Here is a 24,223-nt window from a genome sequence, read left to right on the forward strand (position 1 = left end):
GGATGACGGCGGCGATCGCGTTAAGCGGCATGCAGCTCCGGGATGGCGCAACCAAAATCGGTTGAACTTTGTCTCTGGGCCTTCTCCCTTCTCTCTACCAACAGACTTCACGTGCGTCATTTTGGATGTGGTATGTGCTCTGCTTTTGACTTTCACCCCTTTATTTTTAGCGGTCCTGATATTAAAGTAGTATCTTAAGGTGCGTAGGTACAAGCCTGCAAACCCAGAATAATGCCCCATCTGACTTGCGTTATGTTGTCCGCATCTTTGATTGTGTCGATGTTCTGTCCTGATGCACGCCTCGGTTTGGAGCCCGGGCCACTTTGGTGATCATCCTGAAGCCCGGTTGGCAAAGAAGAGGAATACCGCACTCTATGTACATTGTTCTATCCATTAGTCCTGAGACTTTGCGATATGCAATCATGCCTGCCGTAGTAGTTTGGCAATCCGAAACTCCGCGTATGGCTGGCGAGGGAAAGGCCAGCCGCAATGTTTGATAGAGAAAGAAAAGAAAAGAAAAATCATGGAGTATGGCCGTCCGTGGAAAAGAGACCGGGGAATCAACGCTTTCTTCCGCAACAAACAATCATCATAGAGTTGGGTCGACGTCGCCTTAAAAGTTGGACGATGCGTTGACTTGGTTTGGCGCGTGGTAGCTCTCGAGAGTCGACTGGAACGGGGTGCGGCCGGCTCCCTGGGCGCTACCGACCTCGGCCTTCGCCTCGTTGCCATACTGGTTGTTATACTCCATGAGACCGTCGTTCTCCTCGGCCTGCTTCTTCTTGCCCCAAATTCTCCACGCGACGAAGCCGAGAGCGCCGAGAACAATGGCACCGCCGACACCAACAACAACACCAATGACGGTGTTACGGGTCTGAGTGGACATGCCGGAAGAGGAGTCGCTAGAGCCGGCCCCGTTTAAGCCCGGGGTGGACGTGACGGTAGATTCGGTGGTGTAGGAAGTAGCTTGACCGGCGGAGTTGGTCGTCGTGATGACAGTTCGGATGGTGGAGGTAACGGGCTGAGCGGTGGTGGAGACCGTGGTAGAGGCAGCGCTGGCGCCGCTGGTCGTGGTCTCATCGTTACTGGCGGCCGACGTGGTGCTGGTTCTCAGGGTGGTGGGAGCTGCCGATTCTCCGGCGGCGGTAGAGGATGCGGGCGCGTTGGGGGTTGTTGTCGAGGCGGGGGCGGCAGTAGAGGTGGTAGATGCGGCAGCGGCAGTGGTGCTCGTGACGGGTGCGGATGTCGTAGTTGTGGTCTCGGCAGCGGCGGATGTGGTGGTTTGAGCAGCACCGGTGGTGGTCTCGGCGCCACTGATTCCTGTTTGTCTCTTGACAACCTCATCGCGGGGCTCTGCTCTAAAGTTCAAGTTGAACCATGATGCCTGTGCTACAGAGGCGGCAGCGAGAAGCTGAAGCACGCGGGTGGGATGCATGGTAGATGCGGCTGTGGTTTATGACGATGGTAGGAGGAGCTGGTGGTGCTGGGAATGGATATTTCAATCTGATATCCGTCGCCAAGTTTTCTCCCTCCCGTTCGTCAGATGGTTCGGCAAGGTGAGTCGTCCGTTTGTGTTCCGACAACTTAGTTGCTTGGTATGTGTCGGAGACAAGGCGTGGCAAACAAAGGCGAGTCGGTCCGCCTGGAATTCTCGGAAAGTTCTTTACTCGAGGTGGTGCCGGGTGGGTACGGAATAGGAGAAGGGCGCGGATCAAGAGGAGAAGGCGGAAGCGACCGGTAGGTAAAAGGTTAAAACTAATCGTTTTACTTTTTCTGCCAGGTGCAGGTGAAGTAGGAGTGACTAAGAGGGAAAACGAGAGGAAGGAATCAAGGACGACGATAGGAAAAAGCGAGTGGATGGTTTTTAATCAAGTGAGGGATGATGAGATGGGATGGGTTTGGTGGGTGGTGTGGAACGGGCGGGAAGGGTCAGAAAAACAAGACTGGTGGTCTTCTCGTATTCAAGGCCAGGAAGAGAAAGGGTGGTCAGTGAGCGTAGCAGGCAGAGGTGCAGCAGGCGCAGGTGCCGGTTGCCAAGTGGGCAGGGCAGAGCATAGCAAAGCAACGGGAGTACCAAAAGTACAGGCGTAGTAGTAGGTAGGTGCTAGGCTGCAGGGGGGTCTGTCGCACTGTCCGTGTGGTGGCTGTTCTTGGCTTCTTCCCGAACCACAAGCGTCAATCAACGGGAAACCCAAGCAAAAAAGATGCACCCACTACGTTGCACGGGCATGCACCAAGCACCTAAGGGAGACCAGCAACAGCAGGAAGAGAACGGGATGATGGGGAAGAGGGTGCAAGGGACAACGTGGTGGCGGCCTTGTTGCCTAAGACGTCAGGCTGGCCCCCCTCGGATGTGCTCGCTTGCTGCGTGATGACGACTTTTCATTGGCCCGAGGGTGGAGACCTTGGCACGGCGAGGGGCGATGTTCACACGCGATGATCGATACTGTAGCCACTCAGAGGAATGGGTAAGAGTACTGTACCACAGTATCCGTAGCTGTGGACCTTGTGCCGTAGGCCTGGTACTACCTATGTACATAAGTCAGGTACTCTGTAGTGGAAGTGGTTTATGGCTCCACTCCTTGAACCCCCGGCGAATGACGCGGCTTCTCCCTCATTCCCATTCTTCCCTCCCTCCGCACAAGTCCAGCTCCAAACTCGCGCTCAGTCTGTCCGCCGTTTGGTGCTAGCATCCATAGTGCTATGTAGTGTACTTCGATGCTGTGCTTGTTGCTCGTTGCTTGCTCCGAGAATGTGGCCGAGGAACAGTCCCAAATGTCAGCAACGTCTAGCGGCCAGGCCGTTGGGAACGGCCTCTTCTAGCCCTTCTAGCCCAGCAGGATCGCCCCATGAGGCTGCCCAGCCTGCTGAAAACGCTTGGGTATGCTGCTGCATTCTCTCCCTCCATCGGGGGTTTTTCCATAGGCGGCAAATGGAACAAGCCAAGTGAGATACCGCGCTGTTTTTTTGTTTTTTCTTTCTTTCTTCACTAGGCAGGCGCTGAGGTCCCAAAAATAACACGGTCAGTCTGTCTGGTCGATTTGCCGTTGCAGTCGATGCCAGCCACTACGATGATGACGATGCGTTAAAGATTGAGGTTTCTTGAGCCTCTGCTTCTCTCTATGTACCGTACTTCTGCATCGACCGGTCGAAACAGCAAGGAATGACACGGTTGTCCATCCTTCCGCAGACCCGGCCAAACTCTGCATCCCCCAACCGCAACTTCTTCCAAGCAACTACTATGTACATTGGAAACGATGCAACACAATGCATAATGGCGGCGGATGGCTGCCAGCAGGTCACCCGTTGCCCCCAACCAGCGCAATGCAACATGCCTGCTCTGGGCCGATCTTTGTCTCTATTTTCAGCACCTACCCGTCGCTCACGCTCGCCCGCACCTCCACTTCTGCCCAGCCCAACCCGGCTGTTTTCCATTCAGGGTCTTCCAAGCCCGTCGTACCCACCGTCGACGGTCCCCGGTTCCCCTTACAGCCTTCGTCATTCCTCCCGGCTTCGTCGTGAAATCCGGATTCCACTGCCTTGTCAGAAGTCGGCATTCGTCGGTTGCTCTCCGCTGCCCCCTTCCAAACTGTCAATTACCCTCCGATATGTGATGGGTCTTATAGGGCCCGGCGCAGGCCCAGCATCTCTCGGTCGCCCAGCATCGCCTCACTGAGCCATTTGGATTTGCCATCCGCGGAGGCCGACGTCACTTCCGCGCTCGAGGGTCCTTGCCCTTCATCGACCGTCCCTGTAACAGCAGACTACTCTGTATGGTAACCGCAGCCTGCAGAATGATGCTATCAACAACCATTCCACTGATGGCGTCCGTGGCGCGAGCCGTTGGGGTGGTCTTCGGCAGAAACTTGATCTGCCGGGGTTTCGGCCCTTGGAAACATCTCCCCATGCGATGCGCACACGCGGCTGCAAATCTCCAGATGAACCTCTGAACGACGAGTCAATGTGAAATGAGAACCCTGGAGCTGAACCCGCATTTTGCTTACTTTTGACGCAACCAGGGCACTCCCTACGGAAAGCCTCATCTCTTCGTTATGGATTCCTCTTCTACCCACATCCCGGAGTAAAACATGAGCGGACGGTATCAAGAGGCAGCCGATGGCAGAATGATAATCCGTCCGATGTGGATATCGCATTGTTGGTGTAGCCACTTGCTCTCGGACACAAGCTAGGTCTCGCGGAGCCCACAGCCTCATAGAAATTCCCCAACGACGTTTAGTGAGCGTTCAAGCCTAGCGGCCGACCGAGCAACCGACTGCGCTTTGAACCCGTCGCCTACTCAGAGGTGTTTTTTTCCCTTCCCATTCAGGCAGTTGTGCCACCCCCAGCATAACAGGATAGGAACCTAGGTTGCGAAGTGCCTCCTACCGGCGGACGCTCCACCATGTTTGTCTCCGTGAACGCTCACCCTACTTATATCCGTGCGTCCTCCGGTGCCGGCCGGCGGACCCCAAACTCAAGACCCTGGTAGAAGTCGAAGACTCCCGAGCTGCCAAGGGTGGTTAGGTCAAACGCGGGCCGTACGTCAGCCTGGAATCAACGCGGGAACCAGTCTACCGCCCAACAAACTGTTTCGAAACCACAAGTCATCCCTATGTCACCACGTAATGGTTCTGATCTGTTTCTGCTTGGAGAGATCTGTTTTACGAGCCCCCGCAACTCAAGTGACACTGGCCAGGCATTGCAACAACCTTAATCTTCACCACACAACAATCTTGCCTTGCTTTCGCAAACATGAGTCGCGAGGTCTTTGGTTCACGCATTACGCTGCACACATCGCTACTATTCAATGCTAGGAGGAAAACCTTTGACAAAGACGTCTCGATTGTTGTTGACCTCTCGCAGGGGACCATCGAGGATGTGTATCGTCGGGCAGATGGGGGCGATCCCGCTCTGAATGAAGGGGGTATCGACCTTCGGGGGAAAGTCGTGGTGCCCGGATTTGTCGACGCCCATACGCATGTGTTTTTGCATTCATACGAGTGAGCCGTGGCAGACTCGGACGCCTGTGAGCCTTTCATCTGACAGAGCTTAGTGAAGCCTCGTCCACCGTCCAGATGCGAGACGAAAGCATCGTGGAGCGAATCGTGCGTGCTACTAACCATCTCCGCGCCGCGTTGCTGTCCGGCTATACGACATACAGAGATTTGGGTACCGAGGGCATGCGATCATTTGACGCGAACCTCAGAGACTGTGTCAACCGAGGGCTCCTGCCAGGTCCCAGGCTGTTTGTCGCTACGGAATGCCTTGCAAGCACCGGATCTTATGAAGTTCGTCACGAGAACACACTGGCCAAGCTTCCGAGAATCTCTGATGCGTGTGATGGACCAGTGGGCGTGAGGCAGGCAGTCCGACGCCGCGCAGGTGACGGCGCGGATATCATCAAGTTCTATGCCGACTATCGACGAAAAGTGATGCGATTTCCACCTCCCATCCAGCCACCACGGGATGCGATTCCATTTCTTCCCGCAGATCCCAATCCGGCAGTGGTCATGTTCAACCAGGAGGAAATGGATGCGATCGTGCAAGAAGCGAAGCTAGGCAGCTTGCCTGTGGCATGTCACGCGGGCACCGCAAAGGGCGCACTCATGGCGGTCAAGGCAGGCGTCGACACCATTGAGCATTGTAACGAGGCGACCGACGAGGTCTTCCGGGAAATGCGCCGCCGTGGAACCATCTTCGTCCCGACACTGGCGGTGCTTCGGAGCTCGCCAGATTTTGGCAACATTAGCAAACGGGTGAAGAGAGCGTACGATCTTGGTGTACGTCTCGCTGCTGGCGGTGACACAGGAGCCTTTCCCCACGGGGAAGGTGCCCTGGAGATGGAGCTCATGATCCGGGCTGGAGTTCCCGTGGCGGATGTGTTGGAAGCATGTGTCATTGGCGGCTGGGAGAGCTGCGGCAAGGAGAAAAGCGGCTTCTCGTTCGGCTCGATCGAGAAAGGGTACCGAGCCGACATCATTGCCCTGGAGACGGACCCGAGAACAGACGCGGGGGCATTGCGGAAAGTCGATTTTGTCATGAAGGACGGCAAGGTCTGGAAGAAGGACGGCCGGCCGGTCGGCTTCGTCGAGGGGCAAACGGCTAGATCGGATCACGGCGAGGAGTTGGACTGGGTTCTTGTTTGAATGTCGTCATATGGCCTGCATCGGACGCGGTTGGTCAATCGTCTGTATGCACCAACTGGTCATTAAGAGTCGTTGGGTTACATTTTGCAGTCGGATCACTTTCGACAACCGACAGATGCAGGCTTGATACTACCGTGCAGCCACAATCCACAGGTTTTCTGTTCGCGGCACTTGCAGTTTCTCGTCATCTTGCGGGGCAGAAGCAACGGGCGTCGCGTTAATTCACAGCGAGTCACCATGGACAACACTAGAGAGCCTCTGGTGCTTGTAAAGTACACGGCACCGTCGAATCCGCTAACTGAGGCCATCGGCCGAGATCGACCAAATTGGAAAGTTGCAATAGCCAACCCAGATGCACCAATAACCACGCCTATCAGGACGCCGCACGGTTCCAGCCGACCCGGCCGACAAAGCTTAACCCAGCTGTTTCGACCGGTGCAGCGCCGGGAATGGCTGCATACGCTGGGCTAAGCTTTCCAAGCTCACAGGCATCGGACGATCGTTTCGTATGCAAAGCTAATCACACCTGTTCTTCCGGGTATTTACCATTCATTCTCCCAGCGCGCTACTGCAGCGTCCCGGGTCTTGAATGAGGGGAAACGAACATGGGGATCACTACGCACCTAACCTGGAATACTGGATCTCGCGCGGAATATGGCACTAGAACTCTGAAGGATATCGGGTTCCGAGGACATTTCAGAGCTCGCGATTTAGATCAACCGAGGTTGACTGATATATATGATGTATGGACAACACTTGGACTAGCACCCTCCTCCTCCTACTCCTCGTCCTCTTCCTTGACAGCCAAGTTACCCACTAGGTTCCTGTCAAAATGAGGCTCTCACTATTCTCGCTTGCCTCGCTGGCTCTCGGCGTCTGCTCTGCTTCGGCAACGGGCGGCATCAGAGGCCGTCCTCATACACTCATCATCGACGCCCACAAGAGAGACCAGCTCCAAGATGTAGTGACCTGGGACGAGCACTCGCTCTTCGTCCGCGGCGAGCGCGTGATGATCTTTTCCGGGGAGATCCATCCCTTCCGCCTGCCCGTCCCGTCCCTCTGGTTGGACCTGTTCCAAAAGGTCAAGGCCCTGGGCCTCAACGCTGTGTCATTTTACGTCGATTGGGCTCTCCTCGAGGGGAAGGCTGGCGACTTTAGCGCTGAGGGCATCTTTGATCTTGAGCCGTTTTTCGAAGCTGCGACCAAGGCGGGAGTGTATCTCATTGCGCGGCCTGGACCGTATATCAACGCCGAGGCCTCGGGTGGTGGGTTTCCTGGATGGCTAACGAGGATTCGAGGGAGGTTGAGGACCTCCGATCCCGAGTTTCTGTCGGCGACAGACAAGTAAGCTCTTTCTACATAAGAACTGGCCGTTTGGATGGACTATATGGCTGACCTATTACAATAGCTACATGGAAAAGCTCTGCAGCATTATTGCCAAGGCTCAAGTCACCAACGGGGGACCGGTCATTCTGCTCCAGCCAGAGAACGAATACACCAACTTTGAGGACGGCAGCAGCGACGATGGAAAGTACTTTCAGTACGTCATCGACCAGGCACGCAAAGCCGGCATCGTCGTGCCGCTCATCAGCAACGATGCCAGGCCTGCGGGTCACAATGCGCCTGGAACGGGTGTGGGAGCTGTGGATATCTACGTATGCGACACTTGAGCCCAGTGACGATCAACAGCTAACAGATCTAGGGACATGATTCTTATCCTTTGGGGTTTGACTGCGTGAGCAATACTCGCTGCGTCTCCGATCATCCTGCATGTCTTACTGACCATTGGTGCTTAGGCAAATCCGAATATATGGCCGGACAATCAACTACCGACCAATTTCAGAGCACTGCATTTACAACAAAGTCCGAACACTCCATACTCGATAGTAGAGGTACGGCGATCAATCCAAACAGAGAAACTTAAGCTTATGTCCCACAGTTCCAAGGCGGTTCCTTTGACCCGTTTGGCGGGCCTGGCTTCGAGAAATGCGCGGCCTTGGTTAATCACGAGTTTGAGCGGGTTTTTTATAAGAACAACTTCGCGGCTGGTGTCACTATATATAATCTCTATATGGTTAGTGACAGTCCCTTCGGTTGATACCTTTCTAGTGCACGGCAGACTGACGCCCTCTCAGATTTTTGGCGGCACAAATTGGGGTAACCTGGGGCACCCAGGAGGTTATACGTCTTATGATTACGGCGCAGTAAGTCTGAGATTTGCTCAAGACATGGTGTCAAACCGACTAACACTTCGTAAGGCGATTACAGAAGAAAGAGGCGTTGGGAGAGAGAAGTTCTCCGAACTGAAGCTCGAGGCCCAATTCTTGAAAGTCTCGCCCACGTACTTGACTGCAACGCCGTACAACTCGACCGTGGGTGTCTATAGCAAGACCAGCGACATTACTGTGACACCACTGTTAGGGAATGGCACGGGCTCGTTCTTCGTAGTGCGCCACAGCAATTATTATAGCCTGGCCACGACAGACTACACCATCCAGCTGCCGACCTCCGAGGGAAACATCACCGTTCCTCAGTTCCGCGAGCAGCTCCAGCTCGGACGCCGCGACTCAAAGGTTATTGTCACTGATTACCCAGTCGGGAACACGACTCTTTTGTACTCGACGGCGGAGATCTTCACGTGGAAACAATACAAGAACCAGACGGTTCTCATTGTTTATGGCGGTCCCGACGAGAGTCATGAAATGGCGATCAAGACAAATGCGACGTCTCTCCTCGCTGAGGGAACCGGTGTTGACAACCATCATGTCAACGGCACTTTGGTTTTGAGTTGGGCGACTTCGACGACTCGCCGAGTTGTCCAAGTTGGCCAGCTGTTTGTTTACATCCTAGGTAAGCGCGGCACATTGAAATATTGCAAACACGAGATGTTTTGAGCTGACAATGAGAAGATCGCAACTCTGCGTACAACTACTGGGTCACAGACAAACCGGGTAGAAGCAGCCAGCCTTCCTATGGGACGTCGATCATGAACCCCGATTCTCTCATAATCAACGGCGGCTACCTGATCAGATCGGTCTCGGTACAGGGCGACACACTCAGGGTTCAAGCAGACTTCAACCGCACCACCGAGCTAGAAATATTGGGTGTCGACGGGGAGGTCACAAAGCTAGCAGTCAACGGAAAGCCACTTGAGTACACGACAAACAACCTGACAAATTGGGTAGCACAACCATCTCTTGTGGACAGCACTTTCACCCTTCCCGACCTGAAGGCGCTCAACTGGACTTCCCTCGACTCACTCCCAGAAATCCGCCCAGGCTACGACGACTCGGCCTGGCCGCTCGCAGACCACACCACCACAAACAACACAGTTGCCAACCTGACGACCCCCGTCTCCCTCTTTGCTTCAGACTACGGCTTTCATGCGAGCACCCTCGTCTTCCGGGGCTACTTCACCGCCGCCGGCACCGAAGACACCCTCAACATCACAACCCAGGGTGGCTCCGCCTTCGCGAGCTCCGTCTGGCTCAACAACACCTTCCTCGGCTCCTTTGCCAACACCCACGACAGCCCCGCCGGAGACAACGCCTCCAACTACACTCTCGCGAACCTGACCGCGGGCGCGACGTACGTCCTCACCGTCCTCGTCGATACCACAGGCCTGGAGGAGAACTTTATAATCCCGGCGGACGAGATGAAGACCCCGCGCGGCATCATGGATTACAGCATCACGTCCGCGTCCGGCGCGCCGACGAACGTCACGACGTGGAAGATCACGGGCAACCTCGGCGGCGAAGACTACGCGGACCGCTTCCGGGGCCCGCTGAACGAAGGCGGCCTGTTCTTCGAGCGTCAGGGGTACCATCTCCCGTCTCCGCCCGCAACGGCGTTGACGGCGCAGCGCTCGCCGTTCGACGGCATCGACGCCCCCGGCGTGGCGTTCTACGCTGCGACGCTGGACTTGAGCCTCCCCGCGTCGGACTTCGACATTCCCCTGGCGTTCGTCTTGGACGACATCGTGCCAACCAACGACACCGACGCGGCGGGGGCCTACCGGGCGATACTCTACGTCAACGGGTTCCAGTTCGGCAAGTACATGAGCAACATCGGCCCGCAGACGAGGTTCCCCGTGCCGGAGGGCATCCTCCGCTACCAAGGGACTAACTCGATCGGGCTGGCCGTCTGGGCCCTTGGGAAAGGTGGGGCCAAGGTACGGAATTTCCGGCTGGATGCCGGGGAGGTGGTGACGACGGGGCGAGAGGAGGTGAAGATTGTGGACGGGCCGGCGTGGAGCCAGAGGGAGGGGGCGTATTAGGCGGTCCCTTGTTACACGGCGACCTACGACGACTTTGTAGCAGCGCAGTGATTGTTAGATACACACACACACACACACACACACACACAAACACACTTCATTACGCCCGGCAGCAAAGCCAAAAGGGCTATGTACTAATGTCGAAGTACATCAATTGATAAGATATCCTTGTTGTAACTATTGTTCGTGGATCTAACTATTTGTTGTGGGAAAATCCCCTCTTTTGCCGGACCCCCTTTTGCCAGGTGCTGGTATGCACATGCCATCAGATCGAAAAAGAGTGGTACGGCTCTGCCACAATCTCCGCCTCGAGACTAAGACACCTCCTCTACACACACCAATCTTCGTAGTTTGCTGACTTTCAACGTCTCTTGCGGGATTAAAAATGCAGTGAAACACCCCGGTTCACCGACGGTTCGGACGTCCTCTCTGTTGGAAATATCAGAAGGTGAACTGGGTGTTGCTGAATTTTCTGGTCAGCTTCTTTAGCGGTGTTGGAGCAGACTTAATCAGGTGGCTTGGTAAATCATACTTGCAGTAATGAGTAGTCAAACAGCAATCTCTAATAGAGCCATAATTGGCCGATGGCCATCTGCTAAAAATCCATCCAGTGGTCTAAATGCAGGCTTCGCCAACGTAATGCCGTTCGCTGCCAAAATGCACTCTCTGGTCCAGTATGACAGGGTTTCTGCACTTACATAGACCTAGACTTCAGGATTACATATGACGAATCAGTCCAAAGGACCATGGCACATTCTACACGAGGACGATTGAATATTGCTACCTGTATCTGTCTCAATGCACGATGTCTAAACGTTAAGTGACCCCGCTCGGCACTCTTCTTCGCGATTGACCTTGTCGTAGACAAACCAGTCAACGGACCGGTTGGCCCAGTTGAGCGCTTCCAACACCTGCAGCTCTTTGCCCCCCTCACGCCAGCACTGTTTTTCTCAAGGCATCCAGTTGCCTGACTGGCGTTGCTGGACTCCGTTATGCTTAGACGGTTCGCTTCATCACATTTATCTTCTCTTCGTTTTGCAACCTCAGCTTCTGACAGGCTAAAAGCGTCCATCACGACTTGTCATATTGGAGTGGACTATTGAATCAACCGGGTGGCCTTCTTTCACCTGCCTACAAGATAGAACATGGCCCGGCAGGCTCTCAGTCAAGTCAGCTTCTTAGCTGACCTCGCGGCTCTAAGCACTCTTATCTATCGCCGATTCCTGATCGCATCTCAGCCAGCACCAATCACTGAGCCGCCAGGAGGCATTGAAATCAAGCAGAGCAAGACCTACTACATTCGAGGCGTGCGTAACAAATGGCACAAAGACCAGCTGCGGTCTTTCCTGGCAATTCGCACCGCCCTGCTTACACCGAACAGTGAGTTAAAGAATCCCTGCGATTCCGATTCTGGATGAGAAGAACCTCTGCTCTAACTCAAGGTCATCAATGACTGATGGACGGTCAGAAAAGGAACGGTTCTTCGTGTAGTGTAAGAAGCTCTCAGTAGCTGTTGGTCAAAACGTGAGTGGGAAGCTATCGACTTTGATACATCTTCGTTGATCTTTTGCATCGTGTTGTTTTATTCCTTCATTCATCTAGATGGGTATCCATGCAGACTAGGTCATTGGACAAGTGCACTGTCATAACTCTGTGAATTTCTAGCAGAGGAGCCACCATGCAATTCTCAGTCCCCTAACGACTGGACGAGTAAATCAACAATAACCTGTCAAATTTCTTGCAGTATGCCTCTGTCCATTCGCAAGACCGACTCCGGAGTCATACCTGGCTCGTACCGCATTGACAGACTCTCCTCCTCCTCGCAATCCAACGCAGCTGCATTTTCCTTGTTTTCATACATGAGCCACCCCGTCAAAGGTCGAATGTTAGTCAAGGCCGGAGGAGTTGCTTGGCTTCCAGTGCTTTCTGAACCTTCAGGGGAGTCTTCAGCTGCCGCTTCGGGAATGCCCTGTATGCCAAAAGACCCTGCTAGCATAGTGCAACTGTATACATCCCCGTTATCGTCGACAGTAACAGGAACCGAACAGATCCCGTCCGGAACCGCGTTGAAGTCGACTAACGGGTATGAGACCCCATCGAGCACAGCTTTCTTTGGAGAACGCCACCTTGCCTTGCCTTCAGAACTCCAGTAGCAGAAGGCGCTAATCCATCCTGACATGTAGTCCATACCGCTTCCCCGCTGCTCTCGCGTCGCTATCTTGTTCCAGAAGGCAGCGACCTGCGGGCTTGTGGGCTCGTGAAAGGAGAGGATCATGTGGCGCAGAATTGGCCGCAGCATTTCGGCGAACTGCGTTGGCTCGTCTCCAAGCTGTTCCATCTTGTCAAGCCGTGCTAGAATTTCTTGATAGTCCGCTACTTCTCCCAGCAGCGTTACCGAAGGGATGCCGCAGCACATTGTAAAGCCGTAAGAAAAGTATTTCTGCATCGCGCCCATGAATAGGACGGATGCAACAACCCGGTCGGTGTCCGTTGTCGTAGAGAACGATGGCATGACCCAGGTTCTTAACTCGGGATCTTTGACGTTTTTGGCGATCATGTGCGTCATGCGTTGAGCAAAGGCTCCAAAGTTGGCGTACTCCAGTGATCCTGCGTCGATGACCTCGAGTTCCTTGTTTCCCTTATGATCAACAAAAAAGGATCGCAAGTCCTCAGCGTTGGCGTTGATGTAGAAGCTCAGCTGGGTCAAGATTGCAAACCAGATGTCCTCTGGGCGGAGGGTTAGGTGATGGTGGTTACTGTACGCATGATAAGCGGCCCATATGAGGCCGTTTTTAGATGGGGAAGTGTGTGTTTCGCGTAAAACACGGCGCGAGAGTGAAGTTTGGATTAATCTTTCGCTTTGTTTAAAATCCCTTGGGCAGGCCCTCTCGAAGAGTTCCTCGGGCGTAGTGACCTTGTCATCCTCCCATGGCCTAGCAGGATGATTGACGATGTTCAGAGTGACGGGCATGCTGGTATTTTGATTTGACTGTTGAAATGCGATTTGACAGGATAAAGCTTGCGCAAGGTGACTGCGATTCAAAGTGCTTTGCGAATCCAGCCTCTCTTGAATGGATTTCGAGTAAGTCTGGCTATCGTTTGTCCAAGGGGCTGCTGCTATATGTATACTACTGCCTAGCGATGCGGGGGTTGTAGTCGTGCAATTCCATGCTGTGTAATGTCGAAAAAATATGGGCCACATCCACGTCACTGTCTGACATGCAGGTTGCAAGACAAGTTGCGGGAGGAGTTGTGCCTCAATCTGCTTCTTCAAATCTCCACAACTCCCTGTTTGGAAGCTTATCCCTCAGTTTATCTGTCTTGTATAATTCCTCTAATCAAACCGATGGTGAGCATTTCAAGCCGAGGCGCACCATGGAACAAAACACGAAAGGACTCTCACAAGAGCCTCCAGCCCACCGTCTCATCATTCGAGACTTTCATAGCGAACCCAAGCCAGAGCAATGGACCGGGGAAATTCATTTGGGATCCCAGGACTACATGAACCCTGACGCACCTCATCGAGGATATTGGAGGGCTTTCCCGACATATCAGGCAGGCAGCTTGGAGAATGAGACTTACATCAAGACCGGAGCAGAAGATTTTGTCTTTATCAAGCCTCCTCGGCCTGATGACCTTGTTCCACATACACCCGCACCTGGAGGGGTGTGTCTCGCCTGCGAGGAACTCGAGCTCGATAAGCTGCTAGCCTTTGTGCCTGGTCGGAAACATCATCTTGGCTGGTTCAGAGACATTGCTCGCTGCAACAGCTGCAACTTATGCCGTCTTCTCACGGAGGCTTTCACGAGGGCAGCACCAGAAAATATCGAAAGCCCGACTGAAAGCGAAAATTTCGTCCTAGTCACCACAATACCTGCGGCAAAACCCCTGCCAAAACGGAGACAAGACCGGGCATATCAGATCCAAGCCCTGTTGACGGGTCTTGACGGATCCTGTGTGTCAGAGATCGGTATTCGCCTTGCCTCCGACAGCGCAGTCCGTCTTGGAAAGAACCCGCGCTTTTATGGCCGCTATGTTGATCAGAACGTGGCAGACATGAGTCTGGCGCGATCATGGGTTGAAGAGTGCGTACAACATCATGTTGAAGAAAAACAAGACATGGCGCAGTCTCACAACGCCAGCGAGAACCTCATCGTCATAGACGTTGAGAGTAGTTGCCTTGTATCGATCCCTTGGAATTCTGAATATATAGCACTGAGCTACGTCTGGCCGCTGTTTGAAACCACACAACTGCGATTGAAAAACTTTGAACAACTTCATCAACCTGGATCCCTCGAAAAGTCTCGTATCAACCTTTCGAGAGTTATTCTTGATGCCATGGATGTCGCCCGAGGTATGGGGATGAGGCATTTGTGGGTCGATGCCTTGTGTATTACTCAAGACGATCCTTCAACGAAAGATCGTCTCATCAAATCCATGGATAAAGTCTACGGCAGGTCTGTATTTACCCTCATTGCGGCCTCAGAATGCGACTCCCGACAGGACTATGGTATCCCTGGCATCAACGGGCTCAAGAGAACCCACAGACAGCTCTCAACTAAAGCCGGAAACCTCGACCTCCTCGTCGCTCTGCCCAACTACGAGGAGGCTATACACAGAAGCCGGTGGTCAACTCGCGGCTGGACATTCCAAGAAGGGGTTCTATCACCTCGGTGTCTAGTATTCACGGATCACCAGATTTACTTTCGCTGCGGTCATGATTCGCGATGCGAGGATGTCAGAGCAGAGGGTACGGCTCGATTTGAGCGACACACCGCTAGACCGTACGTCCGCCAGGGGCAACTTGACTATCTTCTCAACTCGGATTTCCTGTCCCGGGTGTCGTCTCGCCAAAGTTTCAAAGAATATGCGTTGTTGGTGGCCGGATACAGCCCTAGGAACTTGACTTTTGGAACCGATATCCTGTACGCTTTTACGGGGATAATGGTGCGCCTTGTAACTCATCTTGGCTCAAGAGGATTCTTTATTGCATTGCCGCGGGACCACTTCAACGACGCTCTTTTATGGTATCCAACTGGGCCACAGCGACGGCGCTTTCAGGGCGAGGGGGAGACGCAAGCGCCTCTGCTGCCGACGTGGTCATGGGCTGCGTGGGAAGGCAAAGTAGGGTACCAGTTTGACATGATGAATTACCAGGACTTTGAAGGCCTACTACCGATGATTCAGTGGTGGATGCGGGTTGGAGATGCATTGGTTCAGGTCCTGGAGACTCAGTGGGAGTCTGGTTCCGAACCGGCTTTCAGTCATGGAATTCTACAGGCGAGGGGTACAGGGCTTAGTTGCGGCCCCCTTATCTTCTGGGGAACCTGCATCAAGCTCCGAGTAGCGCCCAGAGCGCATATTTTGCGGGAATGGCTGGTGGACCACGAGCAGGCTATTCCGTGCTTCACCATACTCGACAAAGATGGCGACGCTTGTGGAATGCTGCCGTCGCCGGATCATTTCTGGGCAGGAGATCTCAAAAGCCAAGGGGAAAACCGTATGTGCGAGTTCTTGTTAGTGGCATACGGCAGTCAGTCCAGAGTCGATGGTATTCTTGACCGTACCGTCTTTCTTGATGATAAATATCAGGTGGATACAGGCTCAGTACGGTGTTTTCACTACGTCATGCTGGTAGAGCTTGACAGAGAGGGGCGGTATGAGAGGAGAGGAATTGGCCGTATTCACATAGACGCAGTCAATGACGAGGTGTGGGACAGATGGGAAAGAAAGGTCATGGTCTTAGTATAAGTCTGAACTCTGTATAGCCATCCAGCTTTCAGTCAATAAATGAGGAGATGGAGATAGATGCTGAGAAGATCCAACGTCTTGCGGCATGCGGCCACGCACGCCAATAACATGATGTTGCGATGATAAAACCTTCGCTTTCCATGTTTGGATGTAAGTGCCGTTGCCAAGAATGTCAGCAGTGACCGTAAGCGCACCCACAAGCACTCAGAGTTTCGGGAGCGGTGCACTCGGAGGTTTTTTTCTCCAGCTTGATTATGAGCCAAGCTTAAATATCGGGTATGCAAGCCAGGCGGTTTTCGGAACTCACGCATGTGTTGATGTAGGGTGGCGTTTTAATCCAGAACAAGGGGATATCCACTTGCCTTTCCAGATTAGGCCCTGTCCATGTTCAAAGTTAAGTATATCATTGGCGCCCACAAGTTTAACTCAAAATGAACAACTGGTTGACATCTCATTGAGTAGTAAGTGATCTGTTGCTTACTGACTTAGCGCTAACATGAGCGATACGCTTTGGAGACTTGAAATGCCTGTAGTATTATTGGATGCAGCTAGAAAAGATATGGTTGGTCTCGCCGCCTTCCGACTGGAGGCATCAAGAGTTTGGCGCCGAGAGAACGAGATGATCGAAGCTATCACTCAATTGGTGGTATTATGCAACCTCTGCTGGGGATTTGACGAATGCAGTAGAGAGATAACGTTAGATGTATCTGTCTAAGTGTAGAAGTATCCTAAGCAGCTAAGACGGGCACCCAAGGCCAAGTACAACACGATTGCTGCCCGACAAATTAGAGGGCTCAATCGTGCCAGACAAACATCTGGCTCCACAACCAAACGATGACAGTTATGTAACGAACCTAGTGGCTTCTGGACAGTGCCACTGCCGCTTGCTCCTGGCGTTGGAGACCAGCAAGCTCGACAATCGACCTACCCAGTGCGGGCTTTAACGGTAACCATGAAGTTCTTTGGCTTCACAAACGTCATGCTCTTGGTTTCCCACGACTCGTCGGCTCTTTCCTGTAGTCTGAAATCGAAGTCGCGGACAATACGCGGAACCAGCTTGGATATCTCGAGCATGGATATGTGCCTCCCGATGCAGGTGCGAGTACCGAGTCCAAACTGTAGGGCGGGAAGTGTCAGCCAAAGAAAATACTTCATACACGTGCTTTGTGGATTAGTCGTTGTAGCACTTACCGGGATCCAATGACGGTTCATGAGCGCGAGCTTGTTCTCGTCTTCGACGAGCCACCTCTCGGGCCGGAACTCGTCAGGGTCTTCGAAAATGAGCTCGTTTCTGTTCTCTACCCAACAGTGTACAGAAACCTTGATCTGTTTGCTCTGGTTAGCCCATAATGATCATACACATGTAATTAGGAGGACAGTCATCCTTACGCCTGCGGAAAAGAATCGGCCGGCGATGGTGGCACCGCCTTCAGGCACTACCCGCTCAAGAGGCGTACCAAAAGCCGGATGGACGCGCAGGGCCTCTTTGATAACGGCTTGAAGATACGGCATGTTCAGGGTCTCGCGGAAAATGAAGTCCTTGGTCTGGGACGGCTGGACTGCGTCGACTTCTTCCCGCAGCTTCTGATAGCAGTCGGGTCGCTTCATCAAGTAGTAAAAGACGGCTGACAGGCTGCTACCCGTCGTGTCAGAGCCTGCCATTACGTTGGCCCGACAGCCTGACAAGAGGTGCATAAGTGTGAAAGTCGCAGGATCCGCCTCATGCTTCAGGAAGAACTTTTCAAGGAATGACTGCATTTTGCCGCTGTCTTCCTTCTCTGGTTCCCCGGTCGCCGTCTTGGAATTAGCGCGGAAATTGTCGATGTTCTGTTGGGCAAAACTAGTAACGAAGGCAAGTCCGGATTTGCCTCTAGATAGCCATCTTCGTATAACAGCCGCGGGCACACGCAAGGACGGATACATGGAAAGATGCGAAGAATCATACAGCGAGGTGTCGATGGCAGAAATGATTCCATGGACGTCTTCGCCGTGGTCGAGAAAGCCAAATCTACTCCCGTAGGTGATCATACCGATCACGTCGAATGCATAACACTGGAGCCAGTGGGCGAAGTTGATTGGCAAGCCGGCGACAGAAACCTCTTGGAGGCGTTGTTTGAGGATACGAGCACATTCATCCACATATGGCTCGTACGAGACGAGAGCGGTCAGACTGTACGCGCTTTGAAGCTGTCTCCGCAGCTGAGAATGAACTTTGGTGTTCTCGACGGCAAATGTGTTCCAGTCTTGTAATTCTGGTTGGGAGTATGCCCGATAGAATGAGCTCTTGACGAAGGGGTGTCCATGGCCGTAAATGATCTTGGGCGCCTCCAGGTGCTTGATGCTGTACCTGCTGGGGCCGTATCTTACAATGGCTCCTGGGTCTCGAGTCAGAAACAGGTCTTGGTACGAGTGACCGAGATAGTCAATCTCGGGGTGGGGTTGTTTGTGTTAGTTACCGTGCTTCCTATGAAGTGCTAGAAAGTCTTGCTCGATATGGCCTCGGTGCAGTCGCCATAGGAACCACGCGTCCGTGTAGCGCGCCAGAAATGGGCCTGGAACGGATCGCAACGGGGACAAGAAGGGCCGCACAATATAGAATGCGCAAATGAGCCCGGCAAGGACGTAGACTGCAGTCTGGAGACCGGGGGGGTTCGAAGCGATGGACGTGAACAAATCAGGAGATTCCATTTTTGCTTTATCAACACCTTCGTCTGAGACGATAAGACTACTCGGTGGATGTAAGGAGGAAAATGTAGAAGTAAACTAGTCTAGTTAAGCGCATGCTTCTGACTACATACAAAGCTTTCAATAGGGGCCCTTGCCCTTTAAACCTACTACACCGGGCAATCGTGGGGAATTGAGAATCGGCCAGTTCCATTATTAATGCGACAGTGCCGGGGTCCACGGACCAAGGTGGAAACGGGCAAATGCGGACATTTTAACTTTCGGGAAGTTTGAGCATGGTTACCGACTGTAAGTTTGGCATATGGATACGCGGGGGCGGGACGGCGGGAGGGGTAACGTCGCGATAACCTGCGAGATGTTTCTTTCACCAACAGAACCAGGAACCGATACGATGAATTTGTTACCGCAAGTCCCTGACAGGCCTACCACATAACTACGTCGAACGCATAATCAATTCATCCCGATATGCTGTGAGAACGGAATCGCGGGGAAAAAAATGACACCACCAAACTCGAAAACCCCGACCCGACACACCAACACCTCTCCGTTAGTGCCCGGTAATCCTCGTAAGAAGCAAACCCTAAACTTTCTCATTCTCAAACTGAGTGTCCCCATACAAGGATGCCGGTGTAGATCAAGGAGCTCAGACCGAACGGACACTACCCATGTCGCTCATCTCGGTGTCATCGTTGTCGGGTCCGCGCCGCATGCTTGTCTTATCGGCGATTTGGGCATGGCTGGCGAGGCAGCTGATGGGTTTGGGCGAATTCTCCCAGGTGAAGACCGCGGCAACCATCATGATGGAGCAGGTGATGATCATGAAGATTGTTTGGTCTCTGAATGCACCAGCATAAACGTTCTGGATAAGGCGCAGCAAGCTTTTGTTCCAGTAAGCAGATGCGGTGGGCGTTTGATAGAGTATTGCGAGTTGTTCCGGGGAAAGGTGCTTGTTCAAGGCATTGAGGCGCTTGTTAAAGAGAGCAGTGCAGACCGCGACGCCAAGACAGCTGCCGAGAGCGCGAGCTTGAGCCAAGGCTCCTTGGGCGACGGCATGATCCCGGGTCGAGTCAGTCTCCACCCCGGAGAGTATGGTAGCGGAGCCGAAGACAAGACCGACACCCAATCCGAAAATGAGAGTGAAACCATAAGCAGGAACAAAGGAAGAGTCGATGGGTGAAATAACAAGCATCAAGCTGACACCAATGAGTTGTGCCACTGAGGCGACAATCATGACGAGAGCGGATTTGTTGGATCTTGAGCAGATTGCTCCGGCGAGGAACGATCCCAACGCGCAGGCGCCCAGCATAGGAAGAAGATGAAGACCCGATTGTAGAGGGTTTTCTTGCTCAAGGACCTGCATGCGCTCCGGAATGATGACGGTCAAAGCCACGTATGGAAGCCCAGTTAAGAAAGTGACGGCCAGGCCACCCATAAAGGGGCGGCGCAGGGCTAGTTGAACGGGGAAAACGGGTTCGATATGAACGCATCTAACATGGTCAGGATACTGGCAGTACTTGAAATAGAGGTAAGCTTCGCTCGTTCCAAAAAGGATCCAGTTGACTCCGGAAACGACGAAGCTGGCGATGACGCTGGGATGCTCCCAGCCGTATGGAGGAGAGCCGCCCCGTTCGACGGCGAATACCAGGAAGACGGAAGCTGCGAAGAGACTGATCATGCCGAAAAAGTCGATTTTCCTCAAGCCCCTCAGTGAGAACACCGTGAATGCGCGACGGTCTCTAGGGTAGCAACAAGCAATGCAGAACATGGAGGCAATGCCTAGAGGGATGTTGATACCAAAGATCCAGCGCCAGGTGATCTTTGAAACGATGACACCTCCCAATATAGGACCCAGAAGAAAGGCTATGGCGAGAGTGGCTCCGATGAGAGCACCCATGAGGGGCGGATTGTCGGTGGGACCGTGTTCCATGAGACAAGTCTGGGCAAGGCTGTAGAGACCCGAACCTCCGATGCCTTGGAGTGCTCGACCAACAATCAGCATTGGCATGCTGGTAGCGACAGCGCATAGGACAGAGAAGAGCAAGAAGACGGCCCAACTGTAAAACAAGAGGGTTCGGCGGCCATAGATGTCGCTGAATTTGGCGATGCCGACGGCGCAGCCCATGTAGGTGAGGAGGTATGCCAATAGGACCCAGGGAGCATTGGCATAGTCGTTGAACTCTTCAGAGATGGTGATCAGAGAAGTGGCAACGATAGAGGTATCGAGGGTGGCGAGGAAAAGACCCAAGAGTAGACTTGATGGTCAGCTGGGCTATGTACAAGGTTATCGGACCATTCTTACCTGGTGACAATCGAGACCTTGCGGATCAGTTTCTTACGCCTAGAGGCCATGGATATCTCGACGGGTTGGCAAGGAGCAAAGTTTGAGGCTGCGAATCCAACCGTGTCGCCCAAAGAGGGGTTCGGATAGGAAAGATGATCGGATATCTGGCGGCCTGAGCAGGACGGAGCGGCCATGGTGGCAATGGAGTTGACGGCACTGTCAATGCTGAGATGAGTGACAGTGTAGAGACCTCGCTTGTTCTCAGATATCGGACAAGAACAGCCCCTAAGTGATTCGCCCCTCTATGAAGCAGAAGTTGAAAAGTCGCTCCGAAACCTTCGAATAACGACTCCCAACTTGATTGAGAACAAAGTGGAGGAAGATGACGATCTTGAGGTAGGGTGTGTGATAGAAAGCAGGAGAAAGAGAACTTGTCAAGTTGGGAAAGGAACCTGTTCGGACTGGGGGGTGGTAGGTGGCCAGGAGGCTGGAAGGTATGGCTTGTTGCTTGCACTATCCGGTGCTCATCCAAAACGATGGAAAAGAACTTTAAGCTTTCCAACCAGTTTGGTTCACAAAGAAGGAAGAATACTGTACTCGCAAAAGAAACAGCGATGCCTAGGTAGCGTGATGCTTGCCAGATGTGACTACTTTCCCAAAGATATCTAGGGAAGGTAGACGCGGGTGATCTCGTCGACAGAAGCCAATAGGACTCGAGCGCACCCAGGGACGTGAATGTGTTAACACACAACCTTCTCTTTGATGCGAAAAGTTAGTGGCGACGCAAAGCAGAGAGATAAGCAGCTGCACATAGTCGGACTTGAAAGCAGCGGCCTTGATACATAGATATAATGATTGCTTTTGAGTGCCGTCATTTTCAGCACAAGGTTCCCCCGTCACGCATGCAATTACCCACGAAGCCCAAGCCTGGTTCGCATGAGGTTTTCCCGTTGAACCCAGCCAGCTTGGACGTGAGATCTTCTCTGACAGTTCCACCTTGAGTAGGCGAAGACACGGACAATGATGGGTGCTGTGCAAGGTAAGACCAAACTTGAAAACGACGAGACTGGGAAAACAAATGTTCGATGCTGGGTCTCAAAGAGTACAGTATCGCATTGAACTTAGCTGTAGCGCCAATGTCTTCCCCCAAGACAAAGACACCCATGGTGAAGGCTCTATGGAAGGGCAGGGGGGCGTTAACAACGATTGTGCGTCTAGCTCCGCCGAGATGGAGGCTTCTTTGCAGGTCTCACCAGTCAAATATCCCAGTGTTCGTTTCTCAGATACAGACATGGAGGAATTGACACCACTCTGCTAGGAACTGTTCCCGTTGTCGTACGATCCCCTCGACTCTTCAGCGTTCGTAAATAAGCCACTCAGGTTTTTCTTGAAAGAGGGGGAGTTTTGTATCAAGCAACACTGTTTTATTCTGAACCTCTTGTGCTAGTTCAACGGAAAACTGACTGGCAGTACTTGGTTGATGTCGGAATCCGGCTGTGCCACAATGTGCACACTCAGCTTATGTTACAGGAGCATTATGTACGAGGAAGAAGAGAAGGAAGGGTGGCATGAGGCCGAACTGACTACCGGATCTGTGTATTTTCGACCAACCCATTAAGCTTGCAGCATAAACACAGGAACACCCGCTTGATACGTGGTGCTACCCGATGCCTCGTGGTTGAGGGGTCAAAATCCTACCCCCTTACCGAATAGGGTTGAAACAAGTTCGCATGGGCACCGCCAGTATCCTGTCAACTTTGACATCCTGAAAAAGCCTACTCCAATCTTAAGTAAAAGAAAGCTTGATCATCACGTATGTTGATTCGGGGGTTGGGCCGCAGAGAATGTTATACTGAGCCTGGGTCGTGTGCGACCTCGTCTCCGACTTCCCCAATGGTCACTGAAACGCCGGACGGCAAGTGGATTTTCTGATGGGGTCTTCCGCTAGAGAAGAAAAAAAGCTGGAAATAAATGCTACGGGTCCTCTTCTGTGCAATGATGGTGTGTTACACATGAAGTAGAGGCGACCTGTTCTCATCTTAAGTTATCAGGTGTTGCATATCCGGTTGTGGAACATGAGTATGCTCTTCTGGTGGCTTAATCGGGCCACAATAGGCAGCGAATTTGCCTTCGCCATGTCAAATTTGGACTCGGATTTTTCTGAGAAGTATGCCGAAAGTCTTGATTGTTTCGTCATTCAAGAAGCCGCTGCCACTGCCACCTTCCAGAGGTATTTTGGGTGACTTTGATTAAAAGAGATGAAGAGACAGGGGAACAGCGCTGCGAGTGCACAGAACAAAGTATCACACACCGTGTGTGAAGTCGGGATGGATTATCTAGTCGGCCGAAGTTGCCCCAGCTGTCGGCAGATCACAAACACCGGATTCCGGAGGTAGACTCCTTACGGAAGCATCTACGGAACGATACAGACTGAAGCTGGAGTGTTTGGCAACGACAGGACGATGTCATGCAAGTCCTTCGTATTGCTGACGACGACATCAGCAACAAATTGCACCACGACGCCGTCTCCCGTCCTACCCAAGTGCCAACAGGACCGTTTGATGGCCATCTCTGTCTTCATGCTTGCACCAAAAGTCAACGGACAGCTTCCATGTCTCCATAACAGTGCCAGTCTGTCATATCTTGTTCAAACCTCCTCCTGGAAGTCTCCGTCACCTTTCATAATGATGTTGATCTCGCAAGGATATCGGCAAAGGGCCACACGTCGAGGTGGCTGTTGGATCAGGCAGCAGCACAAGTCTGACCCCAAGAAACCCCAAATGTTCGGGACCCAGCATTTACAGTGTACCTCCACAATACCAGCATTCTTCACTATCCTCCGGTCAGCCATGATACATCCAATGCCTCTAACCTTGTTCAACACGTCAACATTACTATCCAACAGAAGGCCGGGCAACCCCGGAAACCTACTCCATCATGGTGTGCCGAAGCCCATTCCATCAAAAATCACATCATACGACCTGATATACCAAGTCCAAGTCCAGTTCTCCGGTTTCCCTCTCCCAAATCCTAATTTACCTGAGACTGTGAGACGATTGATTGCTTAGGCCGACTCTTGGACCG

General features: G+C 52.9%; 6 protein-coding genes across 6 annotated transcripts; 2 read left to right on the top strand and 4 right to left on the bottom strand.

Moving 5' to 3' along the window:
* Positions 1-613: 613 nt before the first annotated feature.
* ColSpa_10947 (uncharacterized protein) lies at positions 614-1,435 on the bottom strand (the record flags this gene model as incomplete). Its single annotated transcript, XM_049277159.1, has 1 exon — positions 614-1,435. The coding sequence occupies one exon, from the start codon at positions 1,433-1,435 to the stop codon at positions 614-616; it is 822 nt and encodes a 273-aa protein (XP_049133116.1).
* A 3,640-nt stretch (positions 1,436-5,075) lies between these two features.
* ColSpa_10948 (uncharacterized protein) lies at positions 5,076-6,146 on the top strand (the record flags this gene model as incomplete). Its single annotated transcript, XM_049277160.1, has 1 exon — positions 5,076-6,146. The coding sequence occupies one exon, from the start codon at positions 5,076-5,078 to the stop codon at positions 6,144-6,146; it is 1,071 nt and encodes a 356-aa protein (XP_049133117.1).
* An 832-nt stretch (positions 6,147-6,978) lies between these two features.
* On the top strand, positions 6,979-10,422 carry ColSpa_10949 (putative beta-galactosidase C; the record flags this gene model as incomplete). Its single annotated transcript, XM_049277161.1, has 6 exons — positions 6,979-7,490; positions 7,576-7,801; positions 8,086-8,220; positions 8,282-8,350; positions 8,405-8,996; positions 9,056-10,422. 6 exons carry the CDS (start codon positions 6,979-6,981, stop codon positions 10,420-10,422), a joined length of 2,901 nt encoding a protein of 966 aa, XP_049133118.1.
* Positions 10,423-12,151: 1,729 nt separating this feature from the next.
* ColSpa_10950 (uncharacterized protein) lies at positions 12,152-13,393 on the bottom strand (the record flags this gene model as incomplete). Its single annotated transcript, XM_049277162.1, has 1 exon — positions 12,152-13,393. The coding sequence occupies one exon, from the start codon at positions 13,391-13,393 to the stop codon at positions 12,152-12,154; it is 1,242 nt and encodes a 413-aa protein (XP_049133119.1).
* A 3,704-nt stretch (positions 13,394-17,097) lies between these two features.
* Positions 17,098-18,861, bottom strand: ColSpa_10951 (pisatin demethylase; the record flags this gene model as incomplete). Its single annotated transcript, XM_049277163.1, has 4 exons — positions 17,098-17,289; positions 17,365-17,499; positions 17,563-18,548; positions 18,630-18,861. 4 exons carry the CDS (start codon positions 18,859-18,861, stop codon positions 17,098-17,100), a joined length of 1,545 nt encoding a protein of 514 aa, XP_049133120.1.
* A 640-nt stretch (positions 18,862-19,501) lies between these two features.
* On the bottom strand, positions 19,502-21,333 carry ColSpa_10952 (efflux pump fus6; the record flags this gene model as incomplete). The annotated part of the gene is made up of 2 exons (XM_049277164.1): positions 19,502-21,110; positions 21,158-21,333. 2 exons carry the CDS (start codon positions 21,331-21,333, stop codon positions 19,502-19,504), a joined length of 1,785 nt encoding a protein of 594 aa, XP_049133121.1.
* Positions 21,334-24,223: the final 2,890 nt, after the last annotated feature.

This window comes from Colletotrichum spaethianum (genome assembly GCF_022836535.1).
Source record: "Colletotrichum spaethianum MAFF 239500 DNA, contig40, whole genome shotgun sequence".
NCBI classification, from domain to species: domain Eukaryota; kingdom Fungi; phylum Ascomycota; class Sordariomycetes; order Glomerellales; family Glomerellaceae; genus Colletotrichum; species Colletotrichum spaethianum.